General features: G+C 41.6%; 1 protein-coding gene across 1 annotated transcript; it reads right to left on the bottom strand.

Moving 5' to 3' along the window:
* Positions 1-390: 390 nt before the first annotated feature.
* On the bottom strand, positions 391-25884 carry hdac9b (histone deacetylase 9b). The gene is made up of 11 exons (XM_050047558.1): positions 25354-25884; positions 17790-18031; positions 17255-17423; positions 14848-14971; positions 14611-14732; positions 8891-9022; positions 8425-8540; positions 6848-6970; positions 5379-5556; positions 5029-5243; positions 391-2400 (listed from the first exon to the last, which is right to left on the bottom strand). The coding sequence occupies exons 1-11, from the start codon at positions 25460-25462 to the stop codon at positions 2065-2067; spliced, it is 1866 nt and encodes a 621-aa protein (XP_049903515.1). The 5' UTR covers positions 25463-25884; the 3' UTR covers positions 391-2064.
* Between the last annotated feature and the right edge of the window lie 1001 nt (positions 25885-26885).

A 26885-nucleotide genomic window follows, 5' to 3' on the forward strand; every position in this document is an offset into this window, starting at 1 on the left:
AGAATCTGCGCAAGTAATATATCACCCTCTTGCAGCTCACCTTATCTTGACTGCTCTAATACTGCCACAAGGAGACTTGCTTGCTAACATCAAAGACATGTTTTGAAAGCCTCTTGAGCTCCCTTTAAAGGGTTACAAAGATCCCCTGAAAATAAAGAGTTGGGTTATAGTGTGGGAAAAGCAACCCGGCCTAATGATTTAGGCAGTCCATTTGAGATGATATTAAAATTATTAGGAATATAATTGTGAATTAAGATGCAAAACAGAAAGTTTGAAAGTTTCCTAAAAGACTTAATGGAGTAATGTGTTTTTGCTTTCTTTCCATACGACCCCTTAATGCGACGGACACACGAAGAAATGATTTGCAGCAGAACGTCAGAGGTAAATGAACTTTATTTTAAAAAAGAAAGGTTTATCACACAAGGCAAGAAAGAGAAGAAATGCAAACTGCTATGAACAGACCACAGGATTCCCCAACCCCCTCTTCTCCCCCCCCCACTGGCAGCAAAGGGGTTCTCGTTACAAACAAATCAAAGGAGCAAGACAACAAGACTCACATTGTTTTGATTGTGTTTACTTACACTAAAAACATTAAAACCGGACAATCTGAATGTACAGTATAAGACAGACAGTTTTGATTTTCACATGGATCCAAACACAGAACCTCATACTAGCGTTTTTTTTTTTTTTTTTTGCTTTTTGTTTTTTTACATTTAGTCGACGGTACAAATGAAACAGGAAGGTTTACGGCTATGCAATACATTTGATTGATCACTTTAAGACAGACTATACATGTCGCAATGGGCACTTTCAGGGGAAAACAGGCTCGAAGAAAGAAAAAAGAAGAAGCAAGGTCCCGTCCGGGTTTTTTTTAATTGAAGTAACATCAAACCTGCTTGTTGAGGTAAGCATGCCATGAGGGAATACGAAGGAAGCGATTCCCTTTAAAAGGGACTCCCTTAACCATATCCCCACTCACTTTGTAATTCGCCTTGACAGTAAATCAATTCTCAAGCCTGGCCCCTTGGACTCCTCCAACCCTAGGTCCTCCTCTCTCAACATTCCTGCACACATGAATCACTCCAACTCCTGGCTTCTAGAAGGCATTTCCTGCCCGGCCCTCTCTCTCTTTCTCTCTGTCTGACTCCTCTGCTGAAAGCTGGGCAGGAACCCGCCGAGCTTTGATTTGGACCCAGAGGGAGAGAGGGAGGAGAGCTCGGCTTAACACAGGGCCCTGGCTCTGGGACCGCTCTGAAAGAGAGACATGGAGACTTCGGGGTGTGTTGGGAGATGCCTGCACACCCAAGCAGGGATTTAGTGCTTTATCCTTCAAATTGCAATATGAGCAGCGGACCATATTCCAATGGCAATATCACTCCTAGCGCAAAAAGTCCGCCTTAAGGGAGCGCCCCCGGTTCGGATTTAAGTATACATTCTCTCTAAGACAGATGTTCATTATTATTTCAGTTTTGAGACCACTTAATGTGGAACATCATCACAGATTTCTGAGAACAGCGGAGTATGTAGTGTTTTAAATTCTTTAACAAACTTTATAACTCTCAAAGTTAAAGTGAAGAGCTTTCAAATATTTAATGGCAAAAATGTACACAATGGGGACGTAAGTTGGCTCTTCAAAGCTGTACACCTGTTCAACCGTCCCCTCTAGAAATCATCTTTGATGCTAAATCCAAAGTATATGTACATACAACTTTTTGTCAGTTGAGAGGAGTCTAGACGACCAAAGCAGCTCTTAAAAAGAACGGTCTAAATTGTCTTCTTATTATATACACAAAAGTGAAACGTACATATTTTACAGAAATCACTACACAAAGATCACAAACAGAGAGTCTTAGAGTGTGGGCTGCAGCTGAGTGAAAAGGGGTCATATGTCGTGACAGGGAGAGCTGGCCTACTGTGCAATGGCTGCTGTGTGTCTGTGTGTGTGTGTGTGTGTGTGTGTGTGTGTTTGTGTGTGTGTGTGTATAAACTGAGGGGATGTAGATGTTTGTGGAGACTTGTTTATCTGCGAATGTTGCAAGTGTGTGATCTCATCCTCTTCCCTTCTCAGATCATGGCTCTTATCACCAGCCGTCCTTTGACCTGGTGGAGATAGGTGCTCTGCTCTGCCTCTAAGCCCTGATTGGTCAGACCCTCATCCTCACTGTCAACCGGCTCCTCCTTGACCTTGATGACCCCGTAGTGAGCGTCGGGGAGCTCGCCGCTCGAGCCACTGCTGCTGCTGCTGCTCAGCGTGTGCTTCCGGATGACTCCTCCAGGGGGCAGCCTGTCCTCCTGCATACTCTCTGTTAGCTCTCTGTGTTGCTGCTCCTCCTGCTCTTCCTCCGACTCCTGCAGGTGTGCATTGGGCTGACGTAACTGCTCAATGGACTTGGATAGCAGCTGCAAAACACAGCGGCTCCACATTAATGATGACATCCTGCAGCCAATGATCTTTAAATATCAATTTATTATCAGAGCAAAGCAGAAAGAAAATTCTTTTTTTATATTTCATACCAAAATTCTTGTAATTTCTCCTTCAATTTCTCATTTTAGGTTTATTTTGACTCTAACTATTGAGTTACACTATATTCTATCCTTGACAAGCTGGAATTGAACCCACAGCTGCTGCAGGAAGGACACTATTTCATATATGGCACACCTGCTCTACCCACTAGGTCACCAGGCACCCCCGAATTGACTTAATAATTGTCATAAACAATATTAAACATGCAAATGGGTCCAAAGAATAGCAGTAGGATTTGTTTAAGACATTTTAAAACAAAGGTACAGTCTTCAGCTCCCTCTTCATTGCCATTTAATAATACTTTGCTATTTTCAATCTATTTGGATGTCAAAAAACAAACAAAAACACTTACTGAGACATATCCTCACATGCCAAATATCTAATGAAATCACTACATCAAACTCTTAACACTCTCCGTTACCATATAAATAACCCACAAATGTGTCATATCCACATTAACTTCTAAGCTCTTATTTGACAGGCATGAGTATTTGTACTGACAACTGCTAACAACCAGCTGTACCCACATGTAATAAAGCTACTGAAGCTTTAATCATTTAAAAAGGCAAATGTCAAACTGACAAAGTTTCTGGCTAGTGGCTTTAGCAAATTATATTTTAGGAGGTTTAGAGCTGGAAACAGAATAGCCATTGTTCCAGGCTTTTATGTGAGTTAACACTTTTCATAAATAGTGGCTGCCCCAGGTAAGTGGATCAGTGTCACTCACTTGCTTTATTTTATAAAGACCAGTTCAGAATGTACAAAGTCCTGCCTACAGTAAATCATGTTTTCTCCGGTAAATTGAGGCTATGTTCTGCAAACAGTGGCACCGAGGTACAAGGTGAAGAGAGCATGTTATTGTTTAGGCTTGCTGATGAGGCTATGAAGAGAGCATATGACACTGTAAAGGCAGCAGTTTAAAAGCCTGTCATCATCCAAATCTATGTGTGTTTCATCTTACTTACATCAAAGATCTTTTAATCAATCAGAGTATTAATTCTTTTGATTGACAGGTGCACCTGTAGCTAAGTAGCAGAGACATCAAAATGTTGAAAGGACATTTCTGCATTCATTAAAACAAGTTAAATAGCTGTAAAACTAGATTTTCCAGAGTGAAATAATGCAAAATTTGCTCTTAAATATTCGTTACCAGAAGCAGAGGTATGTCTGTTGTCTAAAGTAACTCTGTGCAGAGGGATGCTTCTGTGTCTGGCAGCTCTGCTCAGTTTAGAATTACTGTAATGGTGTCATGATTTAATAGGTCTGCCACAAGAGGGCTCCAAGAGCAGGAGTGAGAAGCGCCTACCCCAGCTGATAACCAACAACATTACTGTCTACAGAATGTAGGCCTTATAAAAATACCCTTTCAGCCATAAGAATTAGCCTTCTTAGCTTGGCATTCGTAAACACTGCTCATGCCGCTTCCTAAAATCCCTAAGCTCTTGTAAATTTCCATCAGTGCCCCCTACTGTTGCAGGCACTGAAGGACGTTTAAAAACAACCGTAGACAAGCCTTTGCTAGGAAATTAATTAGGGCAATGTTTCGGAGATCCCTCTCAATAAACACTGAGGGCTCATCCCTGATTAGTGGCCATTTATAACCTCCACTTAAAGAGGCTTTACTTGCGATCTCATTGGCCTGAGTGATCAGAGCAGGGCCTGTTCACGTGTTTCTAGACAAGATGTCGCAATTATTCCAAAGCTCTTTTCAAATCAAATCAACTTCACGGGGTACTTTTCAATAATTACAGCTGATATTAAAACTAATTTCAGCTGCCTGGCACTGACACGTGTTGGCTATTTTTAGTTTTACAGAGGAATTCAAACAGAATATGTTGTACATCTGACCTGTACAACTCAATAAGTGCTTGTGGTGCTTTGTGCTTTTTATTACTTCTAGGTAAGAGTTGCTCTATAGTTCCCATGGCTCTTTCAGGGCCCAGCGTTGGGACACATCAGTATGTGAGCTCACACAATGCTGCCTTTCACAGTGTCTGCCACCTCACACACGTCCCTCACCAGAATAATTACACTCTGTGTATAGCGAGGTCACCTCGGCCAGCTAACAGAAACACAAATATTGCCACAGAGGAACAAAATGTATTCTGGGCACTTTTCCTTCATTTGAACTTAGCTGAATTGAATTTCACAGAGTTAGCATGTGAACAACACTGATGCCTTAAGCTATAATAACAGAATTAGTGCAGGGGAAGCATTTCTTCCCCATTTGAAGTCAGGCAGAAGTACTTTGCTTCGCAGAAATAACACCAGGATTCCAGGGAAGAACAGACAACAGCTCGAGTCTGTAAACCTGAGCTACCACAAATGCTTTTACAAAATACTAAAAATAGATCAGCATTTGTGTGCTTAAAATGATTAAATCAGACTCCCTGCAGTAAAGTAAGACCTCACGAGACCTAAAGAGAAATGGGGAATGCTGCGAAAAGCAATCTGAAAGTCAAAATCATCCCCTGTGACTTGAATATTGATGAGCAGCACAATACCTTATTTATATGGATCTGCTGCTGGTACTGTTTCTGTTTCTCCAGGAAGTGCTGGTGTTGCTGCTGGATGACAAGCTGGGCCAGTGTGTTCTGAGGCAGTGGCGCAGACTGGGTCCGGTTCAAGGGCCGGTGTTTTGGTAGTTTAGGCCGACTGCTGGAGGGGCGATCCTTCATGGCCAGAGGGGACTGAGGGTGGGAGGAAATGGTGCCTTGGCCTTGACAGAAAAAAATCGAAACTAGTATTAAGTTTCTTTTCAAGTCAAATTGTACTTTAATTTAAAGTACAGCAATATGTAGCATGATGAATGGCAACCTAATGTAATGTTTAACATCATGCGATGCAGTCTCACCAGAGGAAAGCATCTTCTGCTGCCTCATCTGCTCCTTCTGGAGGAGGTGTTGGAGGAGGGCCTGGTGACTGGGGCTCACTTTAGACTCAAGGCCTGTCTGAAGGGGCACAGGGCCCAGCAGGTGACCGGGCAGCCCATGCTTGATTTCTGTCGATCTGTCCTTCAACCCAATGGCAGCCTGAGAGAAGAAACCAAGACGACAAAGTAATGGTTATTCTTTAATTCACACTACACATGTGGTAGTACTGGTACTGGTAGTCACTTATAATGACTTGTGGGACACTCATACAGTGCCTGTTGAAACTGTGCCTGTTCAGAACAGGCTAATTGCTTGGCCTCTGGTATTGCTGCTTGCAACTTTCTCGAGAACCGCTCATCTAAACAATCTAACATTTGACACTGCACTTCCTTGAGTCCTGAGCAACACACCTGCCATGACATAGTTGCTTCCCTTAACAACACAAGAGTACATCATCGTTTGAATGTAAAAGCTCACACAAACATTTTAGGGCCTCGATAAAGTAAAAGCCAGGATATTTCTGGGAACAAAAGTTACAAGGCTCATGCGTGAAATGTTTGAGTTTGCTACAGTCTCTGTTTCTTCTTCTGTTCTTGAATGCAGTGTGGCAAGCAACAGGAAGTGAGCTGTAGCAAACAACAGAGAGCGAGCTGTACCCAGCATGCAGTTTGGCGTTATACCGATAAATAGGGCTCCCCTCTCAATACACTACACAGTGTGTACTTCTGACAGTAGTAACACACTTCTCGTAAATATGTCTGATCACAAGAGCTCACATGCCACACCGCACTTCCTTGGGTCCTCAGCAATACACCCGCCAAGTGTAAAGTTGATAGGATGAACGGTTGTCGAGAAATCAAAGGAGAGACATCCAGACATCCAGACATCCAGACAGACAGACAAAGACTCTTTTCATTTTGGTTAGATCAAACGGGTTCATTTTGACAAGCCAAATTCAATAGTATCAACTGTTTTTTTTGTGAATGAAAATGATTCTTGTAGCTACAAATGAGGCAATGATGAAATCAGAGACCATCAATGGTTAGAAGTCCCTGCAGCTGATGAACAGGCCTCTGTGGAATGTGCCTGAGAGCTAAAAGATGATATATCATGTGCTGTGTTATCAGGAATTGCACTTGAGTGGACTTGGCCTTTTAAAAAGCTGTGATAAATGAGGTAATAGAGGAAGATAAGAGCATGCCTGACACAAGACACTGCAGAACAATATTTATCTAAGGGCGATAAAACCATTTGGGGCCACAGGTCAGTGACCTGTGGTCGTACAGAGAACCCAGACAGCCACTGATGGCAGGTTTTTCAACTCATAGACTTAGCAGAAAAACTTGCCACTCGTGAACCACTAAACTGGTGTATTAAGGAAGATTTAAAATCATGTCAAATCAAATCAAAACACACGTTATCTAAGAATATCTGAAAAATTTGTACTTACACTAATGGGCGAGGATGCAGTGGAAAGCCCCAAGGAGATGTTGGGTAAGGAGGGAGATGTGTATAAGCTCAGCATCGACACAGAGCCCTCAGGTCGGAACAATCTGGGCTGGGAAGGCCATCTCTGCATCAAACACACAGGACAAAGCAAAGACAGAGAGATTTAGGAGGAGGCGACAGATTTAAAAATCCACTATGGACAATTTCAAAAGACAACATGAGCAGTGGCATAAATGTTAATGCACTATGACGAACAACAGCCCGCCCTGCTGCAAAGGGAAAGGTATGAGTTTTCATGATATAAAGGAGTGGCATGCAGCAACAGTTTCCTGGAGCGTCACAGAATGGCACCAGGGAGGATGATACGCTATTACAAAACACTGCACCTCTAAATCTATCGCTCCACCCTCAGTTCTTCAGTCCCCAGTCGGCCTGCTGCCTATTCTTACTCCCCGGTCCCCACCCTCAGGCTACTCTCTCAGAGAACATCAGCACTGGGGCATACTTCCTGTACCCAGCAGAGAAGCAGGCCAGCATGTGGTTTTGGAACAGCCATGTTTATCCTTCCAACCCCTACCAGTACTCAGTGACCTGTATGTGGATATCCGGCCCATATTTGACCCGAGGGACCCGTTCCCTCTGAAAAAGGATACCTAATGTAACGGTGCGCAAACATGCCTTGCTTTTGCAACAGGCATGAGGTCTACGGGCAGCCCCACAGTCCACCAATGACTTTCATGAAAGCCTCAGCTCGGGCTGATACAATAGCAATCCTGTGTGTTTATGTTGTTAGCATGTGGGTGTCTTTGGCTACCAGTGCCTGGGATATCAATTAAACTCCACAGTTCGTCTGCCTCCCTAAGCGCCAACCTTCAGCCCGGTGTCAGGGCGTCTCCCCCTTCTCTGTGTCGCTGGACATCCCTGGGAGAGTAAACATCGACGGTTAAGGAAAACACAGCTGTTCTGTTAAGATTGTTCAGAGATGTGTCATATCTGCCACCCTCTATAATGGTCTGCTTTGTAAGCTCAGTCCAAGGGGAGCTCTGGTCGGTAACTCAGCCATGAATCCATTGCAAAACGCCTCCGAAGAACTCAGAGGAGGCATGCCGCCAAGCCAATGACAGAAATACAATGACAAGCCAACAGCAACCTTACAGCCAAACTAAAGATGTTTTTTTTTTTTTTCAAAACACAAAACTGATTGTACAGCACATCTGGAAGAAAAATGTTGGATAGCAAAATGTGCAGCTTTAATGTGCAGCATTAATTTCTACTGTTGTTTTTGCACTGCATAATGTGTCATCTTTACATAAGCAAACTTGAGGTAATCAGACATGTGGGTCAAGCTGTGCCTCTTTAATGTCAGTGTGGGGAGCCATTTTCACTGGAGTGTAACAGACAGAGGACAACTGGCTGTTTTTATAGCTGCAAGCAGAAGGGCAGACAGGCATTTAGTGCCCTGACATCAAAGTATAGTTTTGATATTCAAATGATTTGCATGCAGAATAACAACAGCCATATGACTTTTGCTTCATTTTTTGGCAAATCAAAAGCAGTGTTGATGATTTATAGACATACCTCAGTTTTTGTGGTAGTAGGCAGAGAGGAGGGCCCATTTTCAGCCCCCAAGGCACTGGAGGCCCCTATGGGAGAGCTGGGGCCGGAGCCGGGGGCACTGTTAGTGGGCGTAGAGTCTACGAAACATCAAGGAGTTTAGACACAGTATGCATGCTCACACTCTACACACAACACACATACACAGAGGCTTGGCACAACAGCTGCAGCCTCACAACAGTTTAATGTGTACGGTCATGGCTGCCTGATTACAATGGTCTTTCTTTCATGAAAGTGCAATGACCATAATATGCTACTGCATTGCAAAATGACTGATTATTATGCAGCTCTGTAACAACTACAACTATGATACAGGATTGTATTGTTCTTGCAGAACATTTAAAGCACTAGATAATAAGTTGTAGACAATTTTCAGCACATGTTGTAACAAGAAAAAAAATGTCAACACATAGCCAGAAACATTACATACCCATTAGTTCCAGAGCCCTCTTCTTGTAAGGAGTCATGATGTTTCCATCTCTTCTCTTTAGCATCGGGCTGCTCCTCCTTTCCGCTACCTTCTGCTTCAGTCTGGATCGTACCTTCAGGTTGGGCTCTGAGGCTAAAAGTGAAGAAACAGACATTTTTTTCCTGTTAGTCTCAATTCACATTTTTTGGACGATAAAGAAGCCCCACCAAATGGAGATAGATTATATAGTCTTGTGAGTGTGCTGTTTTTACAGAGTCAAACAGTGTGCTTTGATACTGCCTGAGTGAAATGAACATTATCAAAGAAAATAGTAACACTGTAAAATAAGAGGAAACTTAAGGAGAAATAAAGAGACTATAAATCAGTTAAAAAATAAGCAATGTTGTCACGCTTGGACATGTAACAATTTCAGTTTCAGAGAAATTCAGAGCAGGTTTCAGATAAATTAAATGAGTCAGGATTGGGCCCATTTCCACCTCATCTGGACTAAATTAGGTTGAGCAACACACAGGCTCTAAGTGAAATAGTCCGCTACCTGCCGCCCTGGTGACCACAGTCTGATACAGTAGCAACAGTTAAACTAACACAAAAACATGGCAGATGTTTCAGGCTCTCCCCACGCCCCCTCCTACTAATGCAAAACAGAGATACCCAAATACACAGTCTGAACACACTCCAATGTCACACACACACACACACACACACACACACACACACACAGCTTGGCCTGAACTGATCCAGATTTACAAATCCAGTCCATCAGTGTTGACAGAATTGCTGATGTAATATTCTTCACAATAGACATATTGCTTTCAAACTTTTCAGCTGGTAATAATGATGGATTTAAGAACATTTGTCAAAAATTGGCATTTTGATTCACTTTATATTATTAAATCATTTTTAAACCTCTCTCCAACCACGGTATTTTCACTGAGCATAGATGCTCTTTTCCAGGAACGCCTTATTCCACGCTAATACTGTTACACACAACTGATGACTGTCATCCGTGACGTACTGAAACAAAGCTGATGACATTGAACTGAAAAGTTGAACATAGGGGGGAAGTGTAGTCATTGCACAACGAAGTCTTATTTGACCCACGTTTTTTGCCTTTGCCTTTACTTCTAAACAACTTACAGAAAAGTTTAAATACTACACAGGGGCATAACCAGGAACTTATGAAATACTGAGGTTACATGTCTTTATAATCCCTTTACTTTATGATAAAATTTGCGAACTGAGAATGTAATAGAGTGGTGCAGAAAATTAGTCCTAAAACCTAGAAATGAGTTGGCATTTTTGCACTTCCACTTCCCTTGTCTTGAAGTAAATGGTATTTTTGAATGGGTTTTTTGTTAGATGCCTGAAATAAGGTCTGTGGTTAACACAAGCTCATGAGACTTTTACGTTACAACATAAAATATGTCAGTTAATACCCCACCTGTGAGTTTTGAAGCTTTTACGTGTCCTAAAAGAGGTGGTTACTAACAAGTGGCTAAATGAGATTTCAGGACATTATCACTGACAACACCGCTTTACAGCCTCACTTTATTTTAAGTATTCAAATAAGCACAGATTTGCAACACCTGCAATCATGTACGTGCATGCATCCACACCTTTACACATTCACAGACACACAACCTCACAAACACTTGTAACTAGTGCAATAATGTCTTCTAAGACAACCTGTTCATTACTTATGAAAGGGTACATGGCAAAATGGTGTGAGTATATATGTCTGTCTGTCTGTCTGTCTGTCTGTGTGTGTCTTTCTATAAAGTTTGCTCATATTATCTGAATCCATTTAGAAGTTATGTGCCTTTTTGTCATAGGCCGTTCCCAGTGCCTCTTCCCCTTTAGGCCATTAGCAGAAACCCAAAAACACACCTTCACACACACACACACACACACTTGACCTCCATGCCAAATTTCAACCACCTGGGGAAAAAACTGCGGCTGCCAAAGGGTGGGGAAATTTTTGTGGACCGACTAATGAACAGAGCAGCCTAATGGTAGTTACATATACAGCTCTGCCAACCTCTCATAAAATAAGACAATATCACTAATTAGTAAACCAGTCTGAAAAATGTGATGTGTGTGGCACAGATGCAGCTATGGAAAGATTACATAAATCAAAAGATGTGAAATAATGTGGAGGTTGAATCTAGGCAAGCAGGAAACAAGCTTTAATAATGAAAGCATCTGTTATGTGAATGCAAGTCTTTTGTGCCTGGCTGTTGAGTCGTGCTCCCGTCTAGTCACAGTGACAGTGACTCACTAGGTCAACACGTCTCATATGGACTTCCCATCAACCCTTTGGACATGGAATCCCACAGCTAGCCTTACACACTCAAATAAACAAGCAGAATAGATAAGCTGGTCTTTTGACAGAAAGCCAGAGCACAAAGCTGTATTGAAGTTATGTAAACCTGTTACACAATAGCCAACCTGTTTCAATTATTTAGTTCAGATCAATAATTAAATAGGTCTTTTGCGACGTGTACAACATACTGCTATACATGGGGAAGTGAGGCTATGACTGCAGGGAGGAGGAGGAGAGGGAGCGGTGATGGGGGCACAGCTAGGAGAGTGGGCCAGATGCTGCTATTTCTGGCTTTTGTCAAAAGCAGCAAAACCCTCTTCCCTAATACGTGGCACAGACCTCTAATCCTGTGGGTGTGAGGTAGAATGAAAGAGAGCGAGGGAGGAAGAAAGGAGGCAGCAGAGATAAATGGAGAGAAAATGCTGCTGGGAGTCGTATGAATCTGCTTCACGCCCTGCTGCCTTGATTGCTTTCTATTTTTACACACTGCTGCCACCAAGCTACGCATCCCAATTGGTCGCCACGGGAACGCCAGACAGCACCTCGGGAACAAACACTTTCTCACTGGTCTCCATGGAAAAAAAAGCCCTGATGCACAGTGCAACAGGAGGCAATGATGGCAGCTGCAAAGCACATACACTGAACACCTGGGTCACTTCTGCTCCGACTTCTCAGTTAACGGAAACATACAGTAATGGCTGCAATATACCAGAGTCATAAATCAATCACCTTATTACATTTGAAAGTGGTGCTGCAGGGCTCGTGGCTGTGCAAGTGAATGTGTTATGCTATCTCGGCTTAATCAGAATTTTAACTCCGCTGTCACATTGAGTGTCTGCGTCCATGAGAGTGTGGATCTGGACAGATGGCTGTGTGGAAAGCTGAGGTGTGTGTTCTGTACATAAAGAGGCCTGCTATGCATTTTCCCTGACACTCTGGTTTAAAGTGATGCTGACACTGATGAATTAATGCTCAGTGTTTGCTGTTTCTGTAACAAAATAAACGCTTAAACCAAAGCTAAGATACAGTTCTTCAGAGTTGATATATTCTGTGTTGTCAGATCAGCAACTTCAATTCCTTCATCAATGCCTCTGATACACAAGATCAGGTAACTGCACACAAACTTTACTTTGATACGCTTTGGGCTGTACAGTTTTGCCTTTGTGGGATTATTTTTGAAAATCTTTCCTGCACCTGCTGAATGCACACATTTGGTAACTGGGTCAAGACCAGAGAGGGTGTTGCACTTCTTACTGCTAAGCTGCAACTATTCTTGCCACAGACTATCGCGTGCCCTCTGTCCAGTCTATTCTAGGCCCTGGAAGTGAAACAAAGAGGATATGTACCAAGTAAACAAGCTAATTATGTGAGGTTCTTTAAACTAGTTTTTGAACGGGTGAAATAAAGCCAAGGGCATTACAGCTCTGTTGTTGTTTTTAAGGATGATATAACTATTAATGGGACACCTAATAGTAGAGATCAAAGCACAGTGTTTACTTGAGGGGATATTTACAGGACTTACTGATCCATAGCTGAAACAGTTGTCTCTACAGATTATGTTTGTATTTTTTGGAGACTTTTAGGTTCTACTATAATGTCTATTCCTGTACGTACTAAATGTTGTGCTCAAAATGGATTGAAGCCAAATTTTATTTCAGTTTTTAAAGAGACTTATTGACCACCAAACTGCATGCTACAAGCCATCATAAACTCATTGTGAACCTCAACCATAAAAAGATGGCGCTCAGCCCTTTGGCCGAATAAAGCAGTCGAGAGTCTAAAACGTGGAGCATTGGAGCCATCTCCACTTTGTTTTGAGAGAGCTATCTTTGCTTAAACAAACAGTCCTGTCGACGTTCATCCTGCTTGTGCCCGTCTTAACTCGGCAACACCTGCCAATCAGCTATCAGTGACAGCCAGTGGCTCAGGGAACAACACTACCTTTGTGTGTCCCCCTCGGGTGCCAAGCTCTCAGAGGACTTTAATAAAGACAGACAGGAAGTGGGGGAGGAAGGCCTAAGCAGGAAATGACCACATATAGATTCAGGAATCCAAAGAGCAAGAAATAGTTTTATCAGTGTGAGAGAGGCAGGCACAGCAGCGAGGAGACGATTTAACCATGAATAAAAAGATGAAAATGTTGAGACTGAAACTCAATCTGGCCGGTTATTTGTTTAAACATGCCTTTTTGTCTTCACAGTGAAAGACAAACAATGCTACCATAAACAGTCTCTCTGTTATTTTAGAAAACTGTCTTCAGCTAGTTATTATACTTGTGAGCCAGCTCCTTACCATATGGGTCTAAGGGCATATCCCAGAGATGCAAATATATATTTACATGAGGCATTTCTTTGTTCTGGGAAGATGTTTTGATTAAAAGAGATTACAATAAATAAAAGCTCTCAAAGCTTTCATTTACCTTTCTAATATTTATTTTTGCCATGCAGAGACTTTACAAGATATAATTCCTTTGCCTGATCTCTAAATTATGTATACACGCAACATGACAGGCCTGCAGTTAAATAACTCAACAAGTATAATTGTTTTCCCATGTAATTAAAAGAGACACAGAAGGGAAGAGAACATAATGTAATTTGGTGACCTCATTGCAGAATTATGAAGTTTTTAGCTTGGCGAGCTTGTGCTTGTGCAAACCAAGAGGCAGGAATTATTCTTATTTATACAACCATCCCCAAAGGATTCCTCGAACTTTAAACCAACAAACCTGAGCTGCTTTTTGGTGGGAACCTGTGTCTTTTCAAAATAGCTTTTAAAGCCCATAACTCAGGAGAAATTAATCCGATCTAATTCTCCCATTTGCCACTAAACAGCTCAAAGAGGCCTTGGAACTGTGTTTATTATTGTAACATGGGGACAAATGTAGTTCCTTTTAAATAATGGCAAGGTAATTTCAGTACAAATAAGCCTAATTAAAATTTTAACTTATAAAGTGAAAACATACAATTTAGCTGTATTGTTGCATGTGTGCTTTAGAATAATCCGATAGGAATAAGGAAGGTTTAAGTTACTTTTCTGGCATGCGTCACCTCTTATGAAAGTTTTGAGCCCTGGAGGGATGAGGCGGGGTGGGGGGGGGGTGGGGGGTCCATAATGAGCCTAACTGATGTTATTAGCAGGTCATAAGCAACCTCAGGAAATAGTCCATGGGTACACCGACCTCTTGACTGACAAGGGTCAAAAAGACACTCACTGTATTTATAACCCAGCGTAGTACATGGAAAATTTCTACAACAAGGTCACATCTTAACACTCACACTGAAATATTTTTAACTGCAATCTTTTTCACTAGCTGTGTGTCTATGCAGATTTATGCATGCATGTATATACGTGTATTTGCATTTTGAAGCCTGTGCTGTGTGTGTGCGCATTAACAAACCTGTCTTCCTCAAGGGGAAGTCGTCCTTGCTCTCTACGGGTGATGGCAGAGTGTACTGGCAGGTGGGGGAAGTGCCGCCCAGAGGTGGAGAGCTTTGGTCCAGTGATGTGTGGTGAGAGGACCTGATCAGACAAAAATAGATCAAACTCATGAGAGGGCGATACAATGATGTGGATTATGTTTCTGTGCGATTTAAATATAGTAGTTGTGTGTTTATAAATAACAGAAAATACTCACGTGTACCAGAGTTTTGGGTGGTGGATGAAAGAATGATTGACTCCATTGCTGGTGGGGTCCTTTGCGGATTTGCTCAACAGAAACTCTTGGAGTTTCTGCTTGACCTCGGTACTTGCCACTGCACCTGTGAGACCAAAAGACGGAACCAACAGGATTGGGGTCACCCTAGGGCTCTTACTCATGATATATTATTGCACAGATAATACTACATATCAAACTTTATCCCAGTGGTGGAGGGCAACAAAGTACATTTACTCAAGTACTGAACTGAAGCTCATATTCAAGGTAGTATTTTAATTTTTATACTTTATTTTTAGAGGGAAATATTGTACTTTTTAACCCACTACATTTTTCTGGCAGAATCAGTATCTCCACTTGTGTTGTGAAGGAGAAAGTGTTACTTTATGTGTCAAAAAATTCTCCTACTGCAAAGCTGTCTTGGATCAGCTGGAAAATGTATCGCCACAAATCTGAAAAGAGGGCCGTTTTTCTTAACTTATTACTAGCTAACTTTTCAAAGATCCATTATCACAGGAGAGCGACACCACAAACATATGATGATCTTACAGAATATGATGCACTGCTGTAGATTAAACTACCCAATAGTATATAAAGGGGTTAAAATTAACACAAAATAAACATAAAGCAGTAATGCAGCACACACATTAATGCAGCAGTTATATTAATCCAGAAACATAGTATATAATAGTAAAACACTGATAGGGCACATTTTACGGCACAATGAGTATTTTTAGTGCCTTAAATACATTTTGCTAATAATACTTTTACTTAAATAAGGTTTTGAATGCAGGATTTCCTCGTCTTGGAATATTTACACAGTGTGGTATTAGTACTTCTGTCTGAATACTGAATACTTCCACTGCTTTAACCCTACTGTAACAGACTCCCTCAGCTGTATCACATGTTACTTACTGCTGGAATTCAACACTGTCTTGAAGTAGATAAATTCCAGAGGTTTTTTTCTCCTTTATTTCTTCATACTGAGTTTACACTGTCTTCCTGAGCAGCCACCACTTATGTAGGAAGATCTCCCCCTAGTGGTCTCAGAGCACTATATTAGTTTCAAGCTGCTAAAGTGATACTGCAGAGAGATGTTCTTTCCCTTTGGAGGGTTACAGTTGCAGGGCACAGTTTCAAATTACCTGACCTGACAAAGTCATAAATCCTGTCTATTATTAGCTATAAGGTAAAAACAGAAATGAAATGCTATATCTGAGGCTATTTTCATCGAGCTATAGAAAGACATTTTCTCCTTAATTCTAAGCTTAAATGTCACTGGCCAACCTTATGTCATCATCAGCAGCACGTACTGCTTAAGTACCATGTCATCATTATATCATTATATTTGATGCTGGATATTCCTGTTCATCTGATGACTTAATTCATTTCAGCTTAGTAATGTGCCCAGTGCCCAGACATCCTCCAGGACACTTAGATCTTATATTGACAAATCTTGTCTGCAACAGCCGAAGACATGAAATCAGAACAGCCCTGCTTATGAAGAGCAATCACATTGTCCCATGCAGTGAGAACATTAGTCTATACGTGAATGTTTAACCTTACTGCTATACTGCATAATATGATCCCACTGAAACTGCCATTAGTAAGTAAGAGGATATTGTCTTAAAGGGCTGCTTCACCGAACAAGTAAAAACACATTTTCTCACAGTACTCGCAGATAGTTCTGGTTTTATACACATTAGCTTTTGAGATATCTGTATCTGCTGTCACCCCAGAGCAATGACACAATATTTTACCTCAACTGCCCTGCTGCTGGATATATTAAAACAGTAACACCGAAAATATCTACGTGACTACATGCAAGGGGTATGCAAGAAGCCTTACTAATCCTTACATTTTTATCTCAGTGGTTTGCAGTTAGCTTTGTCAAATACTATTGTGTGGGTGTTTTATTAAGGTACAGTAAACACATTACCACCGCGATGAGCAGCTATTGGTTTTGCATCAGCTAAGGGAGATCTGAATAAACAGTTTAATATCAGGCCAATGTAGTTTATGAAAATAAAATAGCATTTTATGGCTAATTATGGCTAACTTGCCTACAAAGGCTACAGTAAACCTATATCCTGCCACATGAATCGAAGGCTGTTATCCTATTAATAATGATGTAGAACATGTATATGACCCAATATGAACATACAAGTGGAGTTTTCAGCTGCAGTAAAGCTATTAAAGCTAAAGCTATCCAGCTGTTACATTAATATTTCGCTTAGGCCCCACTCTAAAGTAATGCATAAAAAGGATAATGGAAATGCGAGGGTTACGATTTGGGGCCCCATGCTCGCTTTTGCCTCAGGCCCACAAAATAACTAATTCCACCCCTGATGGTAAGGAGATGGTGATGATGACGGTGTCAAGCTCTTACTCTCCCGGGAGCGCTCCTTGCCCCTGAGGATCAGGCTGGAAACATGCTGCTCTCGCCGATGCCTCTCCTGCTCCTTCTCCTGCTGGTTCTGCTGCTGCTGTTGCTCTAGACGACGCTCCTTCTCTGCAAGTTCCTGCTGCTGTTTCATGGCCTGGAGCTCGTGCTGGAGCTGAGAAACACGCAGGCCTCAAGTTAGCATGAAGAGAGCACACTGACAAATATGTTTTTGAAATGAAAATGGCTTATGTGAGCTTCTGCAGTTTCTCTATTTCTGTGATGGACTATTCTGTACTCGTCTGTAAAAACATAACTCACGCTGTTCTGTAATGTATTGCTCAACACCCTGCCTTGCTGTGCTAAGTTGTTTCTTCTTTTCTGCACTCTGTAATGTTGTCCTGAGCTATAATGTTTTCTACTGATCTGCAGTATGCCATGCTGCGTTGTGCTCTGCCGTTTTGTACACTGTGGTGCTGTGCTGAGCCACTGTGTACACTGCTGTGCTGTCCTCCATGCAACTGTTCGGTGCAATGCTGACCTTGAGGTGCTCCTGGAGCTGAGCCTGGTGCTGACGGGTCAACTTCTCATGCTGCTTCTGGAACTCGCTGATTAGTAGCTGCTTCTGGATCTGCTGCTGCTTCTGAATGAGGAGCAGCTCCTGCTGCAGCTGCCTCTCCCACAGTCCCGGGTCCGAGCCTGACCCCAGCATCCTCAGATCTGTACGCAGGTCCAACGGAGATAAGGGTTCCACAGCCAATGGCACGTCTGACTTAATGTCTACTGCAGGCCACAGATGAAAGCAGAGAGAAAAAAAAGAGAAAAAGGAGATTTGTTAGTCCCTTTATTGCACCTTTAACTGTATCAACTCAAATCCTGCAACCTGAGGTAGCTGTATATGGCAGTATATTGCTGCAGAGTAAAACATACTCAGAGTGAAAGAGGACAGGAAAATTAAGAGTCTAAAAAAGAGACATGGTGTTTTAACAATGAAAAAAATAAAGCATGAGAGGGGAGCGAAAGAAGGGTCAGAAATGAGGAGCACAGCTTTCTCTGTTGTGATCCTCGCAAACCTGCAATTATAAGAGTTTCTATAAACAAACATGGGATCACATCCGTCAGCATACTGTGCGTCTACTGGGAGCAGCTGTATAACAGACTCAATGGACAGTTGGCACGAAATGTTCAAGTGGTCATTTAAAGTATTTACATAAACCCTATCTTCCCACTGTTTGATGAATAAATAAAAGGAAGGCCTCCATGTCTCTACCAGAACATCATGCAGATATATCCCTTGTTAACATACATGATTTAAGGCAAAATGTTTTTGTGCATGGAACCCGCATATGTTTATGAATTCATGTTCCTGTGATCTTTCCATTTCTGCTCTTGAGTGCAGACGCTGCAAAGTGTGCATCCGTAAAAACTGCCTTTGTCTTTGACAACTAGCTCCATTATAAGTAATTGCCAGATACAAAGTGAGAGGGCATCCCTTTGGTCTCCGAGCTCTATATATAGGTTGTTCCACAGAGAAAATCGATTGCAAGTTAAGAACATGGGAGACAGGGCTACTTCATCTCTCTATTCCATAGAGGATGATTAGTGATTGTATAATAATTTTCTTTATCATTTTTATGCTTGTTTTCATCCACCCTGTATTTAATTGACTCCTTGCTACAGTAAGAAATGTTTTTTTCTTTCCACAAAATTACATCTTTGAACCATTTCACCTATCTTTGATCAGTAATTAAACAAAAATGTCAAAATTACATATTATTTATGCTGATCATGATGTGACATTCAAGGACGGGTACGTATCGTCCAGACTGTATAATGTCTCTTCCATTTTGAGACCAGAGAAATATTCAAAGCTACTTAAAATTCCTGTGGCTAGAGGGAGATTTATTGAGTGCATTCATTGCTGTAATCTTCTCAAGGGTCACATCTGAGGGAACAAATACAAGCAATGTTACTACATCACCTGTTCTTTGGAAGCATGAGAGAAAACCAACACGTTAGGATTTATATGTTCACATGAATAACCTTGTGGTGGTCCTGTCATGCATTTATCCTCATAAACTACAATGAAATGCCAATAAAAAGGAGTTTAAACCTGCCAAAAGAAGCAGCGTCAGTCTACAGTAGCCATCAATTAGGAAGCAGTGCCCTCCTGTTCACTGATGCTGTGAAGCTCACTGGCGCCCATTTGTTTTGTCATGTAGCCTGTTTTTCATTGCCACCATTCCATGTGTATGCGGCGGTGATGATTATAAATAGAAACATAAAAGCAAGTGGCGCAATCCTGGTCTGTGACAACCCCCACACCCTAGTATCCACCACCCTAACTTGCCGCTGCCATGGCAACGCTGGCGACGTAATTATGTCTCCCCATCCTGCAGATATCGAGTCTCACTGCATGTCATCTCCTGCCTACAGTGGCAATGTGACATGTTGACTATTATATCAGCTTTTCAGCTCTTATATAAGAAAGGAGTCCCCAGCAGAGAGAGACAGAGAGAAAGCATTACAAAACCTTCCGACACATACACACACAGACACACACAGACACACACAGACAGACACACACACACACACACACACACAGTAGAGATTCAGTGGTTAAGTGATAACTTGTCTTAAAACATGTTCAAAGAGTGAAGACAGCTAGAGGGGACTCCCGTACTGTAATTTTTCTTTCTGTGTTCTAAAAACAGCTTCCACGAAATGACAGAGGAGGGCAACGGCTCGGCAGGCGCAGAGAACAGGCACCTGTAGAACAGACCCTTCTCTCCTGACAGGGAATATTAATCTTAGCTTGTAAGTACTTGACAAAGGACTCTTCTGTCTCGGGCAATGTTCCAGGGGCAGATGAGAACCTGTGAACCATTGAAGGGCTCAGAGAGTCAGACAGCCCTGGTGCTACTTTTGCCTAATGGACCTAAATATAGCAACAAAAAACACCTGCTGCCTGGGAGAATTCACCACTGAGATATCTAATTAATCTCATATTTCATTCTGTACCCTCACTGTGACTGGCATTAAGGATCTCCACTTTGATCAGTACATCAAGCTGAGCCTCCATCAGAAAATCTCAGACAGTGGTTTAACAGGATGGGAAGGGGGAGGAGGAAGAGGAGTGTGAAAGCTTAAGCCACCTTTGATAATCAAGGCTGTATGAAATGGCCCTTGAGGAAACCACAACAGCCGCATGTGCCTGTTCTACTCTTGTCCGCTGTCTGTCCACTGTGTTAGCAAGAATCACGCTGGATGGGATGACAATGTTGAGGGAACATAATAAGGTCCTTAAGGTAGGCAGGCGTTGTTCGAGCTCTGCTGAAGCCTCCACCAAATGCATAATTTACAACTTAGATTCCTCATGACTGACATTAATCTCCATGCTGATTGAGACAAAGAAAAAGTTAAAATATGCCTCTGTCTATGTACTTCACTCAACCACAGAATACATTAGCCCTACATATCTAGTTGACATATTAAAGTCAAATGCACCCTGAAACTAGTCTGAAACTGAAATTGTCTGCTTCTATATAACAAAAATACTCCTTAGGCAGAGGAGAATACGGAACCACCAGTAACTAGGGCTAAATATAAATGCTTTTCTGAGCAGGGTCTTAATATAGACAATGTGCGAAAGACTGTCACAGTTGCGAGGCCGCCTGCTCAATTTAACACGGGCAAAAATAAAAGCGCAGTGTTGCATTTATGTAACTTTCGGGTCACTTTTGAAATGATCGCTCGCAAAGAAGGGCCTGACACTTCTGGTTCAGTGGTCCTATAGTGCCACTGGCAATCATGACCCCTGATATGAATGCTTTTTTTTTTTTTTCGGGTGAAAGTGAGGTGCATTCTGATTGGTAGAAAGTGCACAGACGTGTCTCTAGGCACTGGTAAACAAGAGATTTATGAATGACAGGTCCCAAATTTGTTTTTAGCACAAGGGAGCGACAAGCACCCGGCCCCATGCCCAAATTCCTCCCTGTGGAGGGTCTGCCAAGGGGGGATAGGGTGACTCATGGCCTGTGACCACACTCCCACTGCAGCATCGCACCGCCAGTGTCCCCAAAGTGTTTATTTCTATAACCGATCTGCCTCTCATTAGCCTTGGTGGTGGTTAGAGTGACAATCACAGCCTTAATTTGAGATGTTGGATGGCTGTCTTTTTTTTGCCTCAGGCCACATTAGCAGTCTTCCCACCCCAGAGAGAGAATAGATACACATCACCAGTGACATTACTATTACATGCGAAGAGTCTGAAATACGTAGCTACTTATAGTAAAACATTATCAAAATAAGTCGGCCTCATGTTGGACTTTAGTAGTTTTAAAGAACACCTTGACGTTTCAGTGTAATCTTTTTTCCCCGCAAGCACTTAAACTGACAACTAACTTGAGAAAGAGCTGTTTATACTGAAAATGGCACAGCTATTTTTACATCTTAACAAGTTAGTTCACACCTAGAGGTACCTTTTGGTGTCACCGAATAAGGCTGATAATATTCAGATTTTATCCTCAAAAAGAAAAAACTTAAATTTTGCTGTAACACATTGAGTTTAGTGTTGATGGGTAATTGTTGATAACCGAATAAACAGTTTTTGGGCCCTGTGGAGGTTTAAGAAAATGTACAAAAGTGATGTTTATAGTCATAAATATTTATTCAGGAATTTAGGCTTAGTTAAGTTGGTTTTTCAGTAATAAAAATGCACATGTTGCAATAGTTGCATTCACATGAAGTTAAAAAACATCACTTGAATCCTACATGTTAAGAATCAAACAAACAAATGAGCTGATTTACCTTGTCCTTAGTCTCAGTCTCAATTTTTTTGCAGCACATAAACTGTGTAATCAATGCACATAAATACTATGATATATATGGTTATGGATTGTCACAGTTCAGTAACCTGCTTTTCACAGATTTCCTCATAACTACTTTGTGGCAAAAAAAACAAAGACTAGTAAAACAACCAAAACAATGCCACAATTTAAAGTGTAGCTCACCATTAGCGCTGAAAGAGCCGTTGCTCCTTTTGTTTTCCAGTGAAACAACTGTGTTATAAGGATACATGGCTCAATGTTACTGACCATGGATTCAGTGTTTATGTTATAAATGAAAAAACAGTTTTGGCAATATACATAATGGCACAGTCTGTTTTCTGTTTACACTTTAAACATGTTGTATGTTGCATGTATTCAGTGAGCACTAGAGATGGTTGCTGATCTAAATTCCCTGTCTGACAGTATAAATAGAACCAGAGATACAGAAGATGTTTGAGGGCAAAAATAAGCTGATGCTTGGGACTGCAATGTGGCGCTGGATCTCTCATTAAGTGCCTTGTTATTTTGAGCAGCTGGCATGTCTAAAGCAAGAAACAGGTCTTTATTTTTAAGACTCAGGCTCGTCCTTGCAGCTGAGCCAGAGCTGTGGCTTGCAAGCTATCTGCTAACAAAGAGGGCTGAGCTGAACCAACACGGGCCTTTCGCTGAGGGGAGCCAGCAGTCCAGTCGCCTGTCCTGCCATCATGCCAAACTGTCTAACAAAACAACAACACTCAAACCACATACTAAATCTATCTATCTAAGCAAACACATGGAGAAAACCCAGGAAACTGTAGGTGATAATTAACAAGTCCCTCCATCAAGACTTTTTTTAAATCATTATCCTCTCCTCAGTGGACAACATTGGCACCAGATCCTACAGTCAATAACATTCCTAATAAATCAATCAGTCAATTGCCTTGATGCCTTGAGCCACAGCAAACACTCCAGAGGAAAGGCATCCCTTGGCCTTACTGATAAAACAAAAGCCATAAACTGTGCTTTTCAATGCCATGCATATTAGGAAAAAAAGAAAAAATATGCACATGTTACTACACTTTCAGCTGAGCTTTTTGTCCAATAAGCTGTTTGCCTTACAATTACTGATGGTTTTCAAATAATATGTTACCTCATTGCTATAATGAGCAGCTGTTAAGCAATACTGAAAGAAAATCTCATTCATTTGTGTTATTTTGCACAACCTCTTCAGAGGTGAGCACACCAAAAACACAAGACAACCTGAATGCATATGAGATACACACAAGAGGACTTGAAAGGTGCAGCACTGTTATTGTCTGAAAGGCCCTTACTGAAAGGAGACTGCGTGACATTTTACATAATATTTTGAACCCAGGGGAAACTAATTAGTTTTCCCTTGTTGGAGAGCCCATCTGAGGACTGTTTTTGTCAGAACTTTGATGTTACTAACACTGATCACAATAAAAATGGGATTACGCCCTTTATTTTCATGTTCCACTTGAAATCTAACAACAGAGAAGTAGAGTATCACATAAAATGTCAAGAGGTTTGCTTTATACAACATTTCACAAGTAAACTATTTAGCTCACACAAAGATCACTTCAACAACAATAACCATGACAAATAAATTAACATCCTAAAACATTAATACAGAGCACAAAATAAGCCCACCCCCATGTCTGTTTTAAAGGGAATGTGTGCTCTACCAACAACATTCACATGACATCTAGTAAACTCACACAAAGGCGTACTGGAGTAGCATTTTTAGACAGATAATGTTAGTCACTGTCAAGTGATTTACTATAAAGTGGAAAGAACAAATTAAACCGGCAAATGACAGAAATCTCTATAAATATCTGTTCCAAACCACTGTTATATCAGGAGCATGCCGAGATGGAATGATAACGCACAGACGCCTAATCTTAGCAGGCTAATGCCATAAGCTGAAAATAACTCACCTAAGAATAGCTGACCCACAGAATAAGCAAGGAGCCCGAATTCAGGCGCTCGGTATATCTGTTGTTTGGCTCACAGGCCGCTAAGGCAGGAGAAGAAAGCCCTGCTCCTGTAGCCTGATAGTCAAATAACCTGCTCTATTGACAGACATGGAATGTGTCATCTCCCTGTCATCCCCCGTCTTATTTTTAAATCTCCTCACGTTTAGCCCAGTGCCTCTGGAGGTTTTCAGTCACTCGTTTTGCTTGCCTGAAGACAGACTTAGGGCTGTTTTTTTATTTCTTGTTGAGAGTTCCTTACTTATATTTTACATAAAAAATACTGAATCAAATTAAAATATCTAACTATTAGTTTGAAGTACTCAACATTGTGTTGTCCCCTCTTGCTGTTGGCTAATTGTAGATAAGGCAGCGACAACTCAAAGGTCTATATATATTTGTCAGTAAATTAAGCACTCACATGACTCAGTCTGTACTTTCTCATTACACATGCTTCTCAGCAGCCCACATCACAATGTGTTTACAGAGCACAATGCTTCAACTCTGAACTAATTTCAGGAGACAATTTTCACATTTTATCAATAGCTACATGCTGAAAAAAACAAAAGTAAATTAGGTGTGACTCATCTTGAGTCAATACAGTGAATAGACGTTAGTCATACTGATGTCAGCCATGTCCTCTTCAATTCAATTCTCAGGTCAAAAATAGAACAGTCAATGTCTGTGGTAAATATCCTGAGAGAAACCTTTCAGTTGTCCCCTCAGTATTTCTGTCACAGTTTTTTCTGTTCCCTGAAAAGTGCACACTGACATGGAAGCTGGCAAAACACAACATCCCTTTCATGTTCACAGTGACTCATTTCAGGCAACTAGAGCATGGGAATAGTGTTAACACGTTTCCTCATTTTAGTAGAATTACAACACTCTGTGCGTGTTTAATACATAAAATTAAACAGCACTTTTTAACTCTTCACAAAACATCGTTTAACACACATTAAGGTCACAATCCTTCTGAGAAAGACAAATCATAAAGCAGTCTTTACCATGACAAGAGCAAATACCTTGATTCAGGAAGAAGTGCCTGATCCTACCACGTTGCTGTGCTGAGAAGCTTTGAGTTCTGTTTTCACACAGAATGAGAGACCGGCTGAGCGCAAAGAGTTGAGAGTATGTGAGAGAGGGAGAGAGAGACAGAGTGAATGCGTGCGAGAGGCACAGACGATGTAAAATAGCGGAGAAGTAGGATCAGATTCAGAGATAGAGGAAAGGCAGAGAAGAGAAAAAAAAGGGATAAAAACAGAGATTCCTCAAAAGGAGTAGAAACACTGGACTATGTGATCACCTGAGTTGTTCACGTTGTGCATCTTGCTCTGGTTGAGGGGCTGCTGGTGTCCAACGTGCCCTTCTGTTGTGGAGAAACTTGACTCGCCCTCGTAAATCGTCTGCAGCATACTCCACTCAGCGCTCAGGTCTCATTGCAAGCCTTGCGTTTCCTGTCACCAAGAGCCACCCCTCAGCCACTCAGGGGAGAGACCACGACAACAGGCAACTCTCTCCCTTCCTCTGCCTCCTCCTCTGATAAACCACTCTCACTGAAGAGCAATAACACAAACTGCACACTCTCTGCAGGGCTGCCACTCTCCCGGTGCCTGCTTCAATCTGGTCCAAACACTAACACAGTTTTCAGAGAGGATGGCAAGTCCAGCTTTTTTTTCTTCTTATCTGCCTCTCTCCCTATTCCTCTTCAGTGGCTTTTTCTCTCCTCAGCAAAGTGTCTGAGCAGAGACTGAGAAAAATGTAAAGCTGAGTTGCTAGGAAAGCCGTGTACTGAGCACTGAGCACCTCGCTGAGGCAGTAATGCAAGCCAGGGAGGGAGCAAGCTTCATTTGCATGTGAATCAACAACTGCGTGGCCCACAGGTGACAGAAATAGAACAATGGCCAGCCCTGGCTAAAAATAGGTCAGGCGAGGCGCGGGGATTGGAGCAGCATTGATGCGTTTAAAAATACCACACCAAACACAGCTGTCTTCTTCTGCTCCTGCCAGAAGGCATGTCTCCTGACTCCCTCTCTGCAGATGGAGGCTTGATTCCTCTCTCTCTCTCTTTTATGATTTGTTGAACCAGTCTCTCTCACTCACTCTATTTATGTCTTCATTTTGTTCTCTCAGGTACATGGGAGGACTGATCCATTTCTGCCTTGATGTACTGAAAGAGGCACATGTAAAGTTCACCTTTGTGCTGCGTATGTTATGTCAAAGGTTTTGTAAAAGGGCTGCTTGTCTTTTATATGATTCACAAAACATAAAAATAGTGTATTGACATTTTTTGGGCAAATAGTACAAAAAATATGGTGATATAGTTCAACAAGCAACCGAACAGAAATGCAGTGGCATTTAGGTAAAAATCTGCATGAGTGACAAAAAACAACAAGATGTGTTAAGTCAAGCCAGACACCAAATGAACACTGCGTTCATTTAAGACTCAGAGTGTTACCTCACTGCATTAGCTAAGTGTATGTGTGGGGTTCAGTGTGTATCCAGGGCAGTACTGTTACTCAGGAAGCATGCTTTCAGTTAGCCAAGGAAGCCAACTGTAAGATGCCATAACACCATGATCGCAATTACATAAACCTCTCAAACTGTGTCGAGAACCATCTTGATGCTGTATGAAGCAGCAGAAGAATATCAAAAACAACACACTACTGTACACATATAAATCTCAAACACCTTAATACTAAATTCTGAGCATCAAGTAGCTCTGTAGTAGGACTTTTTCAATTAATATTACATCCCAATCTGGCCAAGATCTGTAGTTAATATAATCTGACTCCAGCCCATAAAAGTCAAGTCAAATGTTCTATCTGACCACTGATG

Source organism: Epinephelus moara, chromosome 6 (genome assembly GCF_006386435.1).
Source record: "Epinephelus moara isolate mb chromosome 6, YSFRI_EMoa_1.0, whole genome shotgun sequence".
Classification (NCBI taxonomy): domain Eukaryota; kingdom Metazoa; phylum Chordata; class Actinopteri; order Perciformes; family Serranidae; genus Epinephelus; species Epinephelus moara.

Bases quoted from the DNA above. Each gene is read 5' to 3' on its own strand.
- hdac9b (XM_050047558.1), bottom strand. From the start codon at position 25,462: ATGCTGCAGACGATTTACGAGGGCGAGTCAAGTTTCTCCACAACAGAA. The intron at 18,032-25,353 runs GTGATCACATAG...TGTGGCCTGCAG, and splicing joins GCACAACGTGAACAACTCAG to TAGACATTAAGTCAGACGTG. The intron at 5,244-5,378 runs GTGAGACTGCAT...TTTTCTGTCAAG, and splicing joins GCAGAAGATGCTTTCCTCTG to GCCAAGGCACCATTTCCTCC.